The sequence below is a fragment of the Triticum aestivum genome, chromosome 6A (assembly GCF_018294505.1).
Source record: "Triticum aestivum cultivar Chinese Spring chromosome 6A, IWGSC CS RefSeq v2.1, whole genome shotgun sequence".
Classification (NCBI taxonomy): domain Eukaryota; kingdom Viridiplantae; phylum Streptophyta; class Magnoliopsida; order Poales; family Poaceae; genus Triticum; species Triticum aestivum.
Genome location: NC_057809.1, coordinates 380587665 through 380606371, shown reverse-complemented (window position 1 = coordinate 380606371; position 18707 = coordinate 380587665). Strand labels below are relative to the sequence as shown.

General features: G+C 51.5%; 2 protein-coding genes across 2 annotated transcripts; both read right to left on the bottom strand.

Annotated features, from left to right (window-relative positions):
- Positions 1-70: 70 nt before the first annotated feature.
- LOC123129612 (uncharacterized) lies at positions 71-1019 on the bottom strand. The gene has a single exon (XM_044549707.1). It carries the CDS (start codon positions 1017-1019, stop codon positions 456-458), a length of 564 nt encoding a protein of 187 aa, XP_044405642.1. The 3' UTR covers positions 71-455.
- Positions 1020-13910: 12891 nt separating this feature from the next.
- LOC123130646 (putative serine/threonine-protein kinase) lies at positions 13911-18258 on the bottom strand. The gene is made up of 7 exons (XM_044550479.1): positions 18180-18258; positions 18002-18025; positions 17445-17912; positions 17238-17353; positions 16885-17145; positions 16520-16717; positions 13911-14374 (listed from the first exon to the last, which is right to left on the bottom strand). The coding sequence occupies exons 1-7, from the start codon at positions 18256-18258 to the stop codon at positions 14306-14308; spliced, it is 1215 nt and encodes a 404-aa protein (XP_044406414.1). The 3' UTR covers positions 13911-14305.
- Between the last annotated feature and the right edge of the window lie 449 nt (positions 18259-18707).

The following is an 18707-nucleotide window of genomic DNA, read 5'->3' as shown; positions in this document are numbered from 1 at the left end:
TTATATGCTTCATTCGCCATATATGTATTTCTATCTGACTGTGTTTTCTCTACCTAAATGCATGCTGTGGTTGGCAATACAGAAAGCTCTGTAATAAGTTGCATATAGACGCTGCCCAAGTCTTTCAGGCAAGGAAGGACTAGAGAGAGAAACATGAAGGTAGAGAGGAGAACACTAGCTAGCTAGCTGCTTGATTCCTCGAACCTCCTGGACGAGGACCGGCGGAACAGGCTCCTGAGGCTACGCCTGCTCTCCCTCGCCCGCTTCCCTCCTCCGGCGCGCGTGGTGTCTTTGTCGGTGAAGGCACGCCTTGCTGGCCTGGCCGTGGCCTCGTCCACGATGGCGAGGCTGGACTCGATCTTCTGCGCCACGGTGACCAGCTCGTAGGTGTCCCACAGCGACTGCGTGAAGTCCCACGGCCTGCTGTTTGGCGGCTTGGCCGCCGCCGCCGCGGCCTACAGCTTGAACCGCGACGGCCTGTAGCGCGGGGCGCCCGCGCGGCGCGCGCCCAGACCGGCGGCACCGTCGTCGTCCGCCGGCGCGCGGGACGGCCGCGGGTTGCCCGCGTGCGCGTACCACGCCTGCGCCACCGCCTTGACCAGCTCGATGTCCACGTCGTCCGCCGAGCTCCTCATGCCGATGCCGATGCCGACGCCGGCGCGGTGCGTGCGTGGGTGGGTGGGGTTTTGTGTTCGGCATTCGGCGGCGCACGGGTGGACGTGAGCGGCTGAGTTTGAGCCCGTCGCTTTGGCGGCGACGGCGTGCCCGGTTATCAGCCTCACGTTCACAAGTGGCGCAAGAGAGAATCCAACGGTAGCCGCATTCGTTTTGAAACTTGAACTACTTGAAAGTTTTGCAAGTGTAATAGGATTATGCGTGTGGGCGGCTGCCCATGTAGTTTTTGTGGTGTATGCAGCACTTGGAGTTGGGTTGACGAGATGAAAGCTACTCCACACCAGTGGCGGAGCTTCAACGAATGGGCAGGCCAAGATAAGACAAAAACATAAATTGTTAGGCATTACTACTCCTTATGGCATCTCCCGCCGTTGGCCCTCAGGGGGCGCCTAAAATCGCCGTCTGGGGATGAGCCGGCGCAAAAATTGAGCCTGGGGGCGAGTTGGTCCCCAGCCGCCGGCTCCAGGGCCGTCCCAGGCACGTTTTAAAATAAAAGAAGTTTGCCTTAAACACGATAAATTTCGATCAAACACGATAAATTTCGGCACATTTCGGCGAAGTTCGCGGATTTTCATTACATAGCACATATACATAAACTAATCTAAAGGAAAAACTGGCCGAAGTCGTCGCCATTGCCGCCATCGTCGTCGTTGGCCTTCTCCTCCTTGACGCGGGCGCCCCTGCTGGACCCCTGCCCGGCGTCGCCATGGCGGACTGGTGGCGGCGCATCGTCGTCGTCATCGTCGCTGTCGTAGATGACGACGACTCCGCCTTCGTCGCGGCCGCGTCGACGCTCCGCGAAGCGAAGCAGGGCGGCGCACTGGCGCTCCTTCGCCTTCTCCAGGCGCTCCTTCTCCATCGCTATGGAGTCCCTGCGCGCCCATTCCAGGGCCGCGTCGTCGTCGTCGAGTTCCTCGTCACCGGCGCGGCCGGCTCCTTCTTCACCGGCGCGAGCCCCGGCTCCGTCTTTGGCTTGACGAAGCGCGGAGGAGCCGACGAGTAGGCGCGCCGGCCGCCCTCGTTGATGACGATGCCGGCGCTGCGAGTGCGCCGGCCGAGCGGCGTCTCCACCGCGGGCTCGGCCTTGACGCCGAGCAGGGCCGGAGTGCCGGAGGAGTGCGATGAAGATCGGGAGGAGGAAGAAGAGGAGGAGGACCCGAACCTCCTTGGCGCCCATGGCCCGACGCGTCGGTGCTGCGCCAGGGCGGCCGCCCTCGCCGGGTACGCCAACGGCGGGTCGTTGCCTCCCTCGAGGTACGTCAGCACGCCCTCGAGTGTGCGGCCGGGGACGCCCCACCACAGGTGGCGCCCCTCGTTGTTCTGCCGGCCGCCGACCACCAGCGCGCCGTTGGTGGACGCCAAGCGCTGCTGCTGGCGGCGCTTGAAATACGCCGCCCAAGCCGCGTGGTTGTCGGCGGCGTACTGGGGGAGGGAGAGTTGGGCGTCGGTGAGGGAGGCGCGCACGACCTCGACTTCCTTGGCGAAGTACTTCGGCTTCGCCACGGCGTCGGGCAACGGGGGAATGGGCACTCCCCCGGCGCTGAGTCTCCACCCCGTCGGCCCGGCGCGCATGTCCGGCGGCGCCGGGATGTTCGCCTGGAACAGGAGCCAGGACTCCTGTTCGCGGAGCGGCCGAAGCCGTTGGCCGCCGCCTCGTCTCCGGGGAAGCGTTCCGCCATGGCGACGGACTCGGGAGAGGTAGAGAGATAGAGGGAGGGGCTGGGCGGCGGCGCTCGGGAGAGGTAGGGAGAGGGAGGGGCTGGGCGGTGGCGAGGGGCGGGGCTGGTGTGGGCACAGGCGAGTACAGGCCATCGGCTATATAGCCGCGCCGCACCCGTGTGTACGCGTGCGAGGGAGGGGAGGCGTCGGCGCGCCGTCCCGTGACGCGCCGCCCGTGAGGAATCAATGGCAAGGCTGACCGGCGGCAGCCTTGGCGTTGATTCCCCGCGGGAACCGAGGCCGTTGGGGGAAGACGAGGCGCCGTGTCGCTGACGCGGCTGGCCAGCGGCTTTTTCGCGCCAAAACAGCTCGCCCTGGCGCCTGATGGGGTTATGTACCTAGGGTAGGGTCACGGACCTGTCCCAAGTAACTTACCCTAGGACATCCCTAGAAGAGGTCGCCTTCCAGTCGACCAACGAGGACACACTCGACTGGCCTGAAGGACTCGACCACGAAGACTCACTCGACCACCAGGAGGTCAAGAGGCACTCTGCACCGCAACGGTCTGTAATTAAGTAGACTTTATGATAGTAAAGGCACTTTATGTGGGGCGTTACCAGTAACGCCCCAGACTTAACTCACCTTAAACCCTCTCCTACGTGGGCTGGCTGGGGTCCTGGCGCACTCTATATAAGCCACCCCCCTCCACAGGCAGAAGGGTTCGGCACCTTGTAATCCATACATTCATAATCCACTCGACCGCCTCCGGGCTCCGAGACGTAGGGCTGTTACTTCTTCCGAGAAGGGCCTGAACTCGTACATCCTTTGTGCTTACAACCTCTCCATAGCTAGGACCTTGCCTCTCCATACCTACCCCCACTCTACTGTCAGGCTTAGAACCACGACAGTTGGCGCCCACCGTGGGGCAGGTGTTTTAGCGATTTTGTGGAGAAATTGCGATTCTTCCGATTATTTTCATCATGGTGTCTGCTGGAGTTTTGATCGAGGGTCAAGAGATCCGTCTCGGCACTCTCACCTTCATCGCTGACGACTCCGCATGGCTCCAAGAGGCTCCACTCGACGTAGATGCGCTCCCCGTCCGCGGTGCGACGCATTTTCGCGCATGTGTCCGCGGCGTTCTGCTGCGGCAACCATCGACCCAGTATCGGTCGGCTCCTCCATCTTCCACCCTCCCAGTCTCCCGCCAGCGCAAGTGCTCAGGCCGGTCGAGGCTTCAGCGATGGGTGAGTCACGCGGTGGCTCGCCAGTCGACCACTACACAAGTTGCGGCAATCGAGCCCAACGAATCTCTCTACGACTTGTTCGATCAGTCGACTGGCTCCGGAGAGACTGCATCCGAGTGCGGAAGCAGTGATCCAGCGGCGGAAATCCTGATGGTCGACGGGCCCCACAGCCCTCCTGGCTTCGCCCGCGGTGGTGGAGCAGGTGACGGCGGCGACCCTGCTCGAGGCTACGAAGAGTACCAGCCCGAGCCACTCGACTCTCTGCAAAGAGAAGAGCTTCGCCGCAGGAACGAGGATCCCCTGCGTGTACCCATCGCAGGAGAAACCCCCGAGGCTCGTGCCTTGGAGGAGGCGCGTCTGGCCAATTTGGCCGAGCGCACTCGACTGGAGAACCTTCAGCGAGCACTCGACGAGCGCGCGCGGCAACGAGTTCCCGACACCAGTCGACGACAACTCTTCCCGCCGACTCAGGTATATCGAACCCCAATTCAGAATTTAGCAGCTGCGACCCGTATAGCAGAGTCCATTCAGCCTTCGCAGTCAGAAGCTGGCAGAGGTTTGCTGCAGATCAGGGATCTGCTCCGGGCAGCAGGAGATCAGAATTCAGCCGTGTCTCAGTCGCGCAACAGAATTCACAGTCGATCTGTCACTGTGAATACGGTTCAGTCGGCTCACAGCCCCAGATCGCCTCCGCGGCGCGAAGGGCGTGAGAATCGACGAGATCAATATGGCGACAGACTCGACCGAGATGATAGGCGTCGAGTGCCCTATTCCCCTCCGAGGGGTGGGTCTTACGCTCCTCGGCAGCCAGATGATAGGCGTCAATACAGTACAGGGCGTAGGGTTCCAGTTGACCCCAGAGAGCCAGGCTTCGACGCGCGATCCATTATCGTGCAAGGATTGGTCGACCGGAACAGAGCCCATCGAGGTGCACTCGACAGAGATGTGCCCACGAGCAGTCGAGTACATGTTTCTGGTCCTGAATGTTTCAGCAGAGCTATCAGAGCCGCTGTTATCCCCCCCAATTTCAGGTTGGCAACAGGAGTCAGCAAGTTCACCGGTGAGTCTAAGCCTGAAACTTGGCTAGAAGACTACCGAGTGGCAGTTCAGATCGGTGGTGGGAACGACGAGGTGGCCATGAAGCATTTGCCCCTCATGTTGGAAGGTTCTGCCAGGGCATGGTTGACTCAATTGCCTCCTAGCAGTATTTACACTTGGGAAGATCTGTCCCGAGTGTTCGTCAGAACGTTCGAAGGGACTTGCAAGCGACCAGCGGGATTGACAGAGTTGCAAGTCTGCGTGCAGAAAACCAATGAGACTCTCAGAGAGTATATTCAGAGGTGGATCACTTTGCACCACACTGTGGAAAACGTCTCTGACCATCAGGCAGTATGCGCCTTCAAAGATGGTGTCAAGAACAGAGAACTGAGCTTGAAATTTGGTCGAACCGGTGACATGACCTTGAGTCGGATGATGGAGATTGCTACCAAGTACGCCAACGGCGAAGAAGAAGACCGACTCCGAAGCGGCAAGCACAAGCCGAGTCAGTCAGAAAAAGGAAATTCCAGTCGGAAACAGAAGCGGAAGGCTGAACCGGCAGCTCCTGGAGAGGCTCTGGCCGTGACTCAAGGAAAGTTTAAGGGGAAACCAAAAGGATCCTGGAACCCCAAGAAGGTGAAGGATAAAGAAGGGAACGACGTGATGGATATGCCGTGTCATATTCACACAAAGAAAGATGAAGAGGGGAATATCATTTACCCAAAACACACCACTCGCTAATGTCGACTCCTGATCCAGCAGTTTCAGGGAAAACAGTCTAAGGACAAGGAGAAGGAGTCGGACAAAGCCGAAGACAAAGAGGACAGTGAGGGAGGATATCCGCATATCAACTCCACTCTGATGATCTTCGCAGATGTGGAAAGCAGAAGTCGACTGAAAGTGATTAACCGAGAGGTTAACATGGTTGCCCCAGCAAAGGCAAATTATCTGAAGTGGTCTCAGACACCCATCACATTCGACCAATCTGATCACCCGACTCATATTGCCACCCCTGGGAGGCAAGCTTTGGTGGTCGATCCAGTTGTCGAAGGCACTCGACTGACAAAGGTGCTGATGGACGGTGGAAGTGGCCTGAATCTGTTATATGCAGACACGTTGAAAGGTATGGGCATTCCGATGTCCCGACTGAGCACTAGTAACATGAGCTTCCATGGAGTTATACCAGGGAAGAAGGCCGAGTCACTCGGCCAAATAACTTTGGACGTAGTGTTTGGCGATTCAAAGCATTTTCGCAAAGAAAAGTTGACGTTTGAGGTCGTGGATTTTCAAAGTGCATATCATGCCATTTTGGGGAGGCCAGCCTATGCACGGTTCATGGCTCGACCATGTTACGTGTACCTCAAATTGAAGATGCCCGGTCCCAAAGGTGTGATCACTGTCACCGGAGATAGGAAAAAGGCAGAGGAGTGCTTTCAGAAGGGCTCCAAAATTGCCGATTCCCAAGTGACAGCGGTCAAGTTCGAAGAATACAAGCAAAACGCAGATCCGAGTGACTTGCTGCGGTCCAAGAAGCCCGCCACAGAATCTGCATTCCAGTCGTCCGGTGAGACGAAGCCTGTTCACATTCACCCGACCGACCCCGAAGCAGCCCCGACCCGCATCTCCACAACACTCGACCCAAAATAGGAAGAAGCGCTCATCCAGTTCCTCCGTGAGAACTGGGACATTTTTGCATGGAAGCCCGCTGACATGCCAGGTGTTCCCAGGGGACTGGCTGAGCATCGCCTAAGAGTCGACAAGTCTGCAAAGCCAGTCAAAGAACATCTTCGGCGGTCCGCCGTCCAGAAGAGAAAGGCCATTGGTGAAGAAGTGGCTCGACTGTTGGCGGCAGGATTTATCCGAGAGATATTCCACTCCGAGTGGCTCGCTAATGTCGTCATGGTTCCTAAGAAGGACAAGTCGCTCCGAATGTGTATTGATTTCAAGCACATCAACCGGTCCTGCCCGAAAGATCACTTTCCTCTCCCTCGCATAGATCAAATTGTTGACTCGACCGCGGGATGCGAAAGGTTGTCTTTTTTAGATGCTTACTCTGGGTACCACCAGATCCGTCTGTATGGGCCCGATGAAGTAAAAACAGCTTTCATCACTCCATTCGGGTGCTTCTGCTATATCACCATGCCATTCGGCCTCAAGAATGCCGGAGCCACATTTATGCGAATGATCCAGAAGTGTCTACTCACTCAAATCAGTCGGAATGTGGAAGCTTATATGGATGATATTGTTGTCAAGTCACGAAAAGGTTCCGACCTGCTCGCTGACCTCGCCGAAACATTTGCCAACCTCAGAAGGTATGATATCAAGCTCAATCCATCAAAGTGCACATTTGGAGTTCCTGGTGGCAAGTTACTCGGTTTTCTCGTTTCCGAACGGGGAATCGACGCCAACCCAGAAAAGATTGGCACTATTCTCCCTCTCACTCGGGGGCTTAGCTGCAGTCCAAGCACTCGCCTAAGTTATAAAAATCCTACCGAGTGAAGAGCAATCCTCTCACTCGGGGGCTTAGCTGCAGTCCAAGCACTCGCCTAAGTTTATCAAAATCCTACCGAGTGGTAAGCCAGCCTTCCACTCGGAGGCTTAGCTGCAGTCCAAGCACTCGCCTAAGTTATAAAAATCCTACCGAGTGAAGAGCAATCCTCTCACTCGGGGGCTTAGCTGCAGCTTCGTGCTCGCCTAAGTTTATAAAAATCCTACCGAGTGAAGAGCAATCCTCTCACTCGGGGGCTTAGCTGCAGCTTCGTGCTCGCCTAAGTTATCAAAATCCTACCGAGTGGTAAGCCAGCCTTCCACTCGGGGGCTTAGCTGCAGTCCAAGCACTCGCCTAAGTTACAAAAATCCTACCGAGTGAAGAGCGATCCTCTCACTCGGAGGCTTAGCTGCAGTCCAACTGCTCGCCTAAGCACAGGCACCTTGCTTTGAACCTGCAAAAGACATTTTGAGCCGAAGGCAATCATATTCAAGTGCCAAATTCAAGTTTGAATCGATATCTAAAGGAACCGAAAGTGCTTAGGCGTCAAGCCTGTTAAGGTTTGTCGGTTACAATTCCACTCGGCATACCGAGGCAAATTTAAAGTGTCGAGCCAGAAGAAGTTTTTTACCCCTCCTGTGGAGGGCTGGAAGGTGCAACGAATTCATCAAGGTCAATTCCGTCGGCGATCCGAGTGGCAGCTGCAAGGAAAGTCTCCATAAAGGACCTGAAGTCATGCTTCTTGGTATTGGCCACCCGAAGGGCCGCCAGCTTCTCTTCTCGTGCATCTTTGCAGTGGACTCGGGCCAGACACAGAGCGACATCTGCACCACACCGAGCCGAGGACTTCTTCCACTCCTGCACTCGACCAGGAATCGCGTTCAAGCGGGCCATCAACGACTCAAGGTCATTCTGAAGTGTCTCCTCAGGCCAGAGCGTCGAGTCGATGCGAGATGTGGCGGCCTTCAGCCTTGCGAGATAGTCCACGACAGCTGCGACACGAGACTCCAGTCGGAAAACATCCATGGCAACTTCGTCGTTCACCGGAGAATTGACGGGGTCAAGGTTCGGCTCCAGTCGGCTGGTTTCCTCTTCAAAGTTTTGACAAAATTCTGCAAGGGTGATCACTAAGTCAAGGGAATAGTCGAATGGAAGAAGCCACAGTTGGAAATATTTGCCAAACATGGAGGTTTACCTTCAAGCATAAGAAACAGCTTCTTGGCAAGGCCACTCAGGAAAGCCTCCAGTTCAGTCTTCTTCTCAGTCAATTTGCTGACTTGGTCGGTCAAGGCAGCTTTGTCAGTTCTCAGTCGACTGACTTCCTTATTGGCAATCCCAAGAGCAGTTTTCAGATTGGTATTGTCTTGTTCGAGCTTGGTGACTGAAGCCAACTTTTCGTCAGCAAGCTTGATCTTATCAGCTAGCTCAAGGTCTTTCTTCTGCTGGGCCTCCCTTACCTTACCTGCAAGTTACAGCGAGATCAGATGCCGAAACAAGCAAGGGGAAAAGCAGTCGTCAGGGTCTCACCAAACATACCTTCGGTCTCCTCCTTTGCCTTTGTCAGCTTCTCCTGAACCAGCTTCAAGCTCAGCTCGACTTGAGTATGTTTTTGTTCCAGCTCTGAGTAGCGAGCCACGAGATCACAGGAGTTCTGCAAAGAACCAATCGACTAAACGTCAAATGTAACTCACTTCCGAGTGAAAAAGGGAAAAACACAAGTTTCTAAGACTACAGCCGAATACAAGCATTCGACCGTAGCCTCGGGGACTACACCCAGTGGGTGCACTCAGCGTGCCCCCACTAATCCTGTTGAAGACAAAGTCGACCAGTCGACCTCAAAAAAAAAAAAACAGTGTGCGAGACGCATTCTCTAAGACTGTGATCAACTGCAAGCAGTCGACCACAGTCTCGGGGACTACACCCAGTGGGTGCACTCAGCGTGCCCCCACTGGTTTGCGAAATCCAGTCGACCAGTCGACTGACAGAAAGATTGACATTATAAAGCCTAAGGCCGACTGCCAGCAGTCGACCTTAGCCTTGGGGACTACACCCAGCGGGTGCACTCAGCGTGCCCCCGCTAACACGGAGTTTATTCGACACACCCACTGGGTGACTAATATAAATCCCGGAAAAGAAAAGTTTTTGGTAGCATATCCAACAGAACAAACAGCAGTCGACTGACCTGGACATTGCTTTGGAGGGCAGAGCTGGCGTCATAAGCTGCCTGGCTCGCATCCCGGATGGTCTTCAGCTGCTCCATCATGAGTCCCGCCTGGCGTATTGCCTCCTTCGCTGCACCAGCTTGGTCCTCTGGGACGTGGTGAGTCGTGAAGAGGGAGGGCTGCTGAGCACTCGTCAGTGGGGTCGCGAAGGTCATCGTGTGTCGAGTGGTGTTCTCTTCCTCCACAGTCAGAATTTCAGGCGCTGACACATCCTGAGACACCTTACTGACGGACGCTTTTCGACTCCTCCTGTGCTTCAGCGGCTCTTCATCCTCATCATCATCAGGAAGATCGATAACAGTGTTGGGTGGAGCTGCGGAGAAGGGTCAGGATCAGAGATAGCGAGTCAGTCGACTAAGAATGGTATTAAGAACACAGTACCTGGATTCGAAGTTGCTGCATCCTCCATCTCGTGGTCATCGGCCCGGGCCGAGGTCTCAGAAGTAGCAGCACTGCAACTCCAAAGGATCAGTCGACTAACCTCAGCGTCGACCAGAGATAAAGTTCGCACAAGGATAAGAAAATATGAGCAACACAATTACCCTGATATGGTGGGGATGGACACCTTCATCTTCGGCAGGAGCTTGGTCGGCTTCGAGGAGGCCGCCCTGGGCTGCTTCGGCGCCTTTTCAGTCGGCGCCGGAGAGGTGGTCCGAGGGCGCTTGGTCGACTGAGCGGCAGTCGCAACCCCCTTACCACGTTCGGTCGAGGGGTCGTGGACAAGCTTCGACCGCCTTTCTGAGCGCGGTGGAACGACCTCCTCCTCCTCTTCTTCCTCGTCCTCGATGTCATCTTCATCACCTTCATCATCATCGTCGTCGTCATCCCCTGCAGCATCCGAGTCCCATTCCTCCTCTTCCTGGCTCTCGCCCCCGCTCGCCTCGCCCCCGCTCGCCTCGCCCCCGCTCGCCTCGCCTTCTTCAGTCGGAGCTTGCGCCCCATTGGGCATCGAGTACAGCTCGGTGAAGGCCTAGCAGATGCCCAAACAAGGGTCAGTCGACCAGTCGGCAGGGTTAGCAGAAATGAATACAACAAGGACACAATGGAAAGCAGAGCAAGTGTACCTTGTTTGGGACGCTGTCGTGGTCGAGTGGAGGAATCCTTCTGGCTCCGCGCGGGTTGTCCCTGTTCCCAGTAACGGCTACCATCCACCTTTCCAGAGTGGCGTCGTCGACTTCTTCTGGATGGACTCTAGTCTCGTCTTCGGGCCCACAGTACAACCACATGCAGTGGCTCCGGAACTGGAGAGGCTGGATGCGACGCTTGAGGAAAACCTCCAAGAGGTCCATGCCTGTCACACCCTCCCGAACCAGCTGCACCACGCGCTCCATCAACATCTTCACGTCGGCTTTCTCCTCCGGAATCAGCTTCAGAGGGGAGGGCATGTTCACTCGGTCCATGGTAAACGGAGGGAGTCCACTCGACTGCCCTGGCGTCGACTGGACCTGGCAGTAGAACCAAGTCGACTGCCAGCCTCTGACGGACTCGGGAAAGGACATGGGCGGGAAGGTGCTATTATTCCTCACCTGAATCCCCAGCCCCCCACACATTTGGACGACTCGGGTCTTCTCGTCACCTGGGCTCGCCTTCTTCACGGTCTGAGAGCGACACGTGAAGATACGTTTGAACAAGCCCCAGTGCGGTCGACAGCCCAAAAAACCCTCACACATGGACACGAATGCAGCAAGATAGGCAATGGAGTTTGGGGTAAAGTGGTGGAGCTGCGCTCCAAAGAAATTCAAGAAGCCACGGAAGAAAATGCTTGGCGGCAAGGAAAACCCGCGGTCAACATGAGTGGCCAGAAGCACACACTCACCCTCTTCTGGCTGTGGCTGCCACTCCTTCCCCGGCAACCTCGCAGCTCCGTGAGGGATCAAGCCCTCGTTGGCCATGTCGAGGAGGTCCTCCTCCGTGATGGTCGACTGGATCCAGTCTCCTTGGACCCAGCCTTTCGGCAGGCGGGATCTGGACGAGGACCCTCTGCGGCTGGTGGATCTCCCCTTCGCCTTCTCCGATGCCGACGCCTTCTTGGCACGCTCCAGCGCCGCCGTCTTCTCCTTGGCCATGGTCGCCGGTGAGATGCACGAAGTGAAGTGGTGCGGGGGCGAGGGCGAGCACGCTGAGCAGGGAGGAAGGAAGCAGAGGAAGAGAGGGAGAATGCTGAGGCGCAGCACAGAAATCCTCGCCGGGCACATTTATAAGGTCCCTTCCGAGTGGCTGACATGTGGGCCCGATCGATCTAATCATATCTGTGAGCAGTTATGAGGACTGGATAAGTGGCGAAAAAGGCGGCGCGGAGATCGAGGCGTCTACGCCCCGTCCCATCCGAACGCCGCGGTCTGCCCCACTTCGCGCGCGCCCCCAAATTTCGCACCCCGCAGAATCCGCGAGCAACAAATCAGCCTGTCAGACGCGGTGATTCCGGCGATCCGTCGCTCGGAGATCGACGAAGCTCGAAAGATCACTCGACGCAAAAATAGAACGGATCGAGTCGACCGAAGACAGATTGCTCCCTGTCAACGAAGAGATTCTTTGATCCAGAACAGCGCACAACTAGAACGCAAAGGTTAATCGGAAACGACATCAACTCCTTCTTCACTCGAAGTCTCAATCCATTCGGGGGCTAATGATGGGGTTATGTACCTAGGGTAGGGTCACGGACCTGTCCCAAGTAACTTACCCTAGGACATCCCTAGAAGAGGTCGCCTTCCAGTCGACCAACGAGGACACACTCGACTGGCCTGAAGGACTCGACCACGAAGACTCACTCGACCACCAGGAGGTCAAGAGGCACTCTGCACCGCAACGGTCTGTAATTAAGTAGACTTTATGATAGTAAAGGCACTTTATGTGGGGCGTTACCAGTAACGCCCCAGACTTAACTCACCTTAAACCCTCTCCTACGTGGGCTGGCTGGGGTCCTGGCGCACTCTATATAAGCCACCCCCCTCCACAGGCAGAAGGGTTCGGCACCTTGTAATCCATACATTCATAATCCACTCGACCGCCTCCGGGCTCCGAGACGTAGGGCTGTTACTTCTTCCGAGAAGGGCCTGAACTCGTACATCCTTTGTGCTTACAACCTCTCCATAGCTAGGACCTTGCCTCTCCATACCTACCCCCCACTCTACTGTCAGGCTTAGAACCACGACAGCGCCCCCGGGCGCCCCCCAGCGCGCCGGGTTCGGTCTGGGTCCGCCGGCGCTGTTTTCGGCCCAGGCCGACGAAAATCGGGCTCCTGGGGGCGCGACTGGGCCGTTTTTTTGGCGTTGGCGCGAAAAAATTATCTGGGGAGGCCTTTCTAGAGGCGCGGCTGGAGATGCCCTTACTCCCTACCTTTTGTTTGTTTTCATTGGTTAATAAACAAGTTACTACCTCCATTTCAAAATATAAGATGTTTTGGTAGGCTACTTTATATTTTAGAATGGAGGTAGTACATGCAAGATGATCTTCATACACCGAATGACTTTTGATTCCTCGATAAATATATATTTCCCCATCTTATATTTCTAACAAAATGCATTAATTTACACTCAGTTCATCCAATGGATTAAAAGAAACAGCGCTCCTTCGTAGATAATCAGAACTTACCTAGTGGAATCGGGAGGTGAACATTGAGCTCGGAGAGACATGGGGCTATAGTCATCACAGACAATTGTCTTTCTGGAACCGTGGGTTCTATGTTGCCATGTCGTATACAGTTTTCTTTTCTTAATCGTGTGCGATGACCCTTTGATTGTACGCATTTATTTTTTGGACAAACGGTTTTATATTTGTACCGTCTGCAATGTTGACATTGCACACAATGATTCCCATCGTGTGCGATTATGAGGGCTTAATAGTCCGCTCGTGTATCAGTGTTATGTTTCAGCCAACTATTCAAAAGTCCGAATTGATGAAGAAAGACGACAGTATATTCCAACACTCCCCTCATCTCTATACTTATTTAGTTCTTAGACGTGGAATTGATGTAGGCTGCAATTTTTTTTAATACTATGTTGAGAGGGTTCTTTTGATTCTGATACCATATTGAATTCATTCACAAGCCAGTTACTCTAAATGTCCAAACTAATGAAGAAAGGTGAGAAATATATTTTTAACAGTAACAACTATTACACATATACCCTGATTTAGCAAATATATGTAGGGTTGTACATTCCCGTATAACAAATTCACGGGACAATAGAGCATTGATGCCTCTTTATGTGTGAAAGTGTCCTTCTCAGCTTGAGCTCATATGAGTTCGGGTGAACAATAAAATCCAAAAATAATTAAAAATTTATAAAATTCTGAATTATTTTTGTGATAAATTTTGACAAATTCAATTCTTGCAAAGTTTCATCATGAAGAGATTCGTGGAAGTCATGGCAAAAAAAACCGATGCTCCAAAATGCTTTTGGAAACATTTTTTTTGCATCAATATTTTTTTGTCACAACTTCCATGAATGTATTTTACGACAGAACTTGGCAAACATTGAAAACATTTATCAAAGTTTGACACAAAGAAAATTCAGAAATTTTTGATTTATTTTCAATTGTCTCAATTTACTGTTCACGCGAGCACATATGAACTCGAGCTCAGTTAATCTACGGCCCTTTATGTGCTTCTGTCGATGGTAATTCCACTGTGTTTGCAGAGTAGCATTCTGACCATGAACAGAAACGCAATCTTTTGTATTGGGCCTGGAAGGTATACTTTAGGACAGTTTGACAGAAACCACCCTATCATGCTGTGTGCCTGTGTTAGGTTTCGGTGAATTACATAACTGAACTTCTACTCGGAAGTTGCCGTTTCATGCTCTTTGTACTGTGCATATACAACTAAGTACGTAGGAAACCTAGAGGGAATATCACAGTTCCTAAGTGCAATACTCCTTTTGCATAGCTTTGGCATATTAAGCATCTTCTGCAGTTCATGTGAAAAGTGTGCTCTTGCATATTCCACGCTATTGTTCTTCTTTGTTTGGACAAAATGTGAACTACACATCTATCACTTTTGCATACTGTGCTGTATTTGACGAATTTATCTCCTTCCTTGACCTAGTAGCCTGCGCAAGTATAAAAGTAGGATTTTAAGAAACAATGGACAGTGAGTTCAGAAAATACTCCCTCGGATCAAAATACACAACCTTCAGCCGCAACTTTGAGCGTTGGTTTTTTATATGAATATATGCAAGTAAAATATTATAGAACGAGACTAACGTCCGGACGGCAGGAAATTAGCAACGGATCCGCACGATCTAATCCCACTTTGCTCCTGCAGCTTGCGATCTCACTAATCACACATGCAGTGCAAACTTCCTCGCGTGCATATGTAAACTCCTTCATGTTAGAGAATAATTGCATGTAGAAGAAACAAAAAAAAATGATGTCATCAAGATTCCATCTAAAAATAATATTCAAAATGTTTTATAGCTCAAACCACCGCTCCGATCGAAAAATTGTTTTCACATAAAAGATTCGTCACGACGAGACCTTCAAAACTAGATCCCATGTTGGTATGTTTTGATGACTTTTTTTTTCAGGTCAAAAATTACTAGACCCGGACTAAGTAAGTTATCACGTCTATGATACATAAGTTACCATCTCATTTACAAAGAAATTACCGAGGCATCAAAAGTGGTCCTCCAATTCTCCCATATGCAAATGAATTAGAAGACTGAAACGTTGATGTCATTCTTGCTTCCTCCTTATTTTGAAACTTCAAAATGTTTTGTAGCTCAAACTTTCGGTCTGATCAAAAAATCGTTTTCACATAAAAAACACGCCGCGGCGAGATCTTCGAAACTAGATCCTATGTTGATATGTTCCGACGACTTTTATTCGGATCAAAAGTACCACTTGTGGGCTAAGCAATTTATCACACACATGCTACATATGTTACTGTGTCGTTTACACAAATATTCCCGGGGCATATATCTTCTAACCTTCTTATTAGCTCGGGTTAATATTATTGCGGTGATTGTGCATGTGTTATCACGTATACGATGCGTATAGTACCAAAAAAGTTACACAAAAGTTATCGGGGATATGTTTTTAAACAACTCCCGCACCAAAGTTATCAGGATCGAAGCACATAAGTTACCAGGTATGAGATGTATGAGTTACCATGCTATTCACATAAAAGTTACCGAGTTGATATTTCATCAACCCCTCCCCCATGCCAAAGTTATCAGGACCGAGGTACACAAGTTAGCAGGTCTACGATATGTGAGTTACCATGATATTCAGATAAAAGTTAACGGTGGTATATTTTCATCACCCCCCTCCCCACGCACACACACCATGCTAAAGTTATCAGCACCGAGGTACACAAGTTATCAGGTCTGCGGTCAAAAGTTACCGCGGTGTTTGAACGTGGGTTATCAGCTTTGATGTGGGTGTGTTAACATGCTATTTACACAAATTTTTTCAAGTGGTATATTTTTCAAAAAAAATTCTGGGTCAAAAGTTATCATGGTTTTTTTGTTCCTCTAGTTTATTTGCATGTGAGGAGAAGGTTGGATGACCATTTTTATGGCTCCGTAATATCAAAATGGTAACTTATGTATCACAAGTGTGATAACTTACGTAACACATACGTGGTAAATTTTGACCTGAAAAAAAAATCGTCGGAACATATCAATATGGGATCTAGTTTCGAAGGTCTCGTCATGATAAATCTTTTATGTAAAAACGATTTTTCAATCGGACCTACGGTTTAGGCTACATATAATTTTAAATTTTTTGCATTGGGAAGAATCTTTGATGACATCATCATTTTTATTTTTTCCATGGATGCATGCATACATGTAAGTGAGAAAGCGAACATGCATTGGCTAAAAGTGATATGCGCGTGTGATTAGGAAAAAAGAAACCGACATGCGCATGATTAGATAAAAGGAAACTGTCATGTGTGTGATTAGCAAAAAGGGTGCAAATGCATGCAGCCCTTGATACAAAAATCTGACGGTAACGCGTCCGTGTGAACCTGTTGCAATCTGCCGGTCGGCAGGATTTTAGTTTTTCCGAATATTATAACATATCATATTCAAGAACTGCTTTTAGTGAAAAATATAGTTGCAACATTTTTATCTAACCAACCTAAACATTTTTTTAATGAATGGTGGTCAAAGATAAAGAAATTTGGTTGCGCTAACAAAGGTAGCATAATGTAGTGTGTGTGATGCAAAAATCGTGTCAATGACGCAAACCTTTGTGTTTGTATTTCTCCATGCTTTGTCCATCTCCTCGTACACATCTTTTATTGTTGGACGTCCTACGCTAGAGTGTGCCACACAGAGGACTCCAATCTTTAATATCAATACAAAATCTTCGATATTAACTTCATCTCGAACGCGCGAGTCTATGAATTCATCCAGTGGTTTTTTCCCAGTTACGACATCTTTTGCCTTGAGACAAGAACGGAGAGCAAATTAGGTGCGTCAAAAACTTGAGTTCCTTGACTGTAAGTCAAGATAAGAACAACCAATGGTGAGAATAACTTCTGAAATTTACTTGCCGAGTTCCTTCTCAGTGTAATAGGGATATGATTCTGAAAAGATATGGCTGAACTTACCTTCTTGGTGAGAGAATCGCGCGCAACAATGTCAAGCTCTATGACCTTTCTTCCTGACAGAAGCTGCAGCACAACCACACCAAAGCTGTAGATATCACTTGCGCAGGTAAGCTTGGAGTGTGTTATGTACTCCGGATCCATGTAGCCGATGGTTCCCCTCACATCGGTGAAGACCTTGGTCTCCTCCATTTGCAGCATTTTTGCCAGCCCAAAATCAGACAGCTTAGGCTCCATGTCCTCTGTCAGCAAGATGTTGGTAAGCTGTAAAAATGAATTAAGCACACAAAAGATAAGATGGCTTCGCAAATTTGCTTGCTTATGTTGAGGGATCGAATATACAAGGATATTCTCACCTTAATATCTCTATGTACAATGCACCCATCGGAGTGTGTGTGAAGGAACCTTAGTACAGATGCACAGTCCCTAAGGATCTTCACCCTTGTCGGCCATGAGAGCACAGAGTCACTTCCTGCCAATCAAGAGCATGCAAAACTTGTAGTAATTCAACACTCTAGCTAGCTTAAATACAGTATTAAACATGATGGATGGATCCTTCTTACTGAGGAGATTCTGGGCAAGGTTGCCATTGGCGCAGTACTCGTAGACGAGGTACTGGTCGCTGCCGTCGTCGCAGTAGCCGAAGAGGCAGACGAGGTTGGGGTGCCTGACCTTGGACAGCCCGTCCGCCTCCCTGGTGAAGGAGCCGGACATGGCCGTCCGGTGGATGTGCTTGATGGCCACGAGCTGGCCGCTGGGCAGCACCCCCTGGTACACCTGCCCCGCGCTGCCGGACCCCAGGTAGATCCGGCTGTTGGCGTAGTCCAACGCCCGCTCGATCTCGGCCTTGGTGAACCTGTACAGCCCCGACCACCGGTTGATCACCTCCCCGCCGTGCACCTTCATCTCGTCGTCGGACGAGCCGATGGTGTCATCGTCTGATCTTCCCTTGGGCGTCAGGTACTTGACGATGGCGAGGGCGAGGGCCAGCATCATGACGGGGAACACTATCAGGATCGCCAGCAAGCTACCTGGAAATGTGTTAGGCTGGATCAATTCATTCATCGACTATTAATCCTTCATTAGTTAAGTATGCATGTACTCAAGCTAGAAGGCGTACGTTTGATCCTGACGTAGTCGCCTTCTGCAATTTCCAAAAGGAAGGATAGTGTTAGTGGTCCTTGAGATGGGTTGTTAAAAATTACTCCCTCCGTCTCATAATATAAGAATGTTTTTAACACTAAGGGAGTACTTGAGAGAGAAAACCTCTCGTGATTGACGCTTTTCAGAAATCGAACCTGTGACAATATCTGGATCACCCTTGCAGCCAAGCAAGGCTACCAAGATCAAGACTAGGCAGAGCACCGCTTTCTCCATCTTCAGTTTGTAGTTCCCTGCAATCATACGGGGACGAACTTTGCGACTACTCCCATGGAGCCTCATTTATAGGCAGTCTCACCCTAGTTACCATCGTTGGTAACAGCTAGGTGTATGTGTCCGAGCTGGATATTCTTCTTGCAGGGTCCGGTACTCGACTAGTTTAAGGACCTCTCGCCTTCTCGTATGCATTGGTCTTGGCGCACCTAGCTAAGTATGCACCGTTGCTCACTGTTTACCCTTTTGTTTGGGCGGGGAATCTTGGGCGAACTGTGTCTTGTACTATTAGCTTGCTTTCAGTTTCAGGGCATAGTTCGGACTTTGGACCAATCGTTCGTGGTCACAGAGGCGTGAGATTGAGGTTCTGCTTGTATTGTGCACTCCAAAGAAATGTGGTGCACTAGTGCAGGAGCGAGGTCCAGTCTTGGCTGAGTTGGACTTGTAGTTTG

Coding starts and splice junctions, on each gene's coding strand:
- LOC123130646 (XM_044550479.1), bottom strand. CDS start 18,258: ATGGAGAAAGCGGTGCTCTGCCTAGTCTTGATCTTGGTAGCCTTGCTT. Junction 17,913..18,001: donor CGACTACGTCAGGATCAAAC/GTACGCCTTCTA, acceptor ACACATTTCCAG/GTAGCTTGCTGGCGATCCTG. Junction 16,718..16,884: donor GCGATTCTCTCACCAAGAAG/GTAAGTTCAGCC, acceptor TCTTGTCTCAAG/GCAAAAGATGTCGTAACTGG.
- LOC123129612 (XM_044549707.1), bottom strand. CDS start 1,019: ATGCCTAACAATTTATGTTTTTGTCTTATCTTGGCCTGCCCATTCGTT.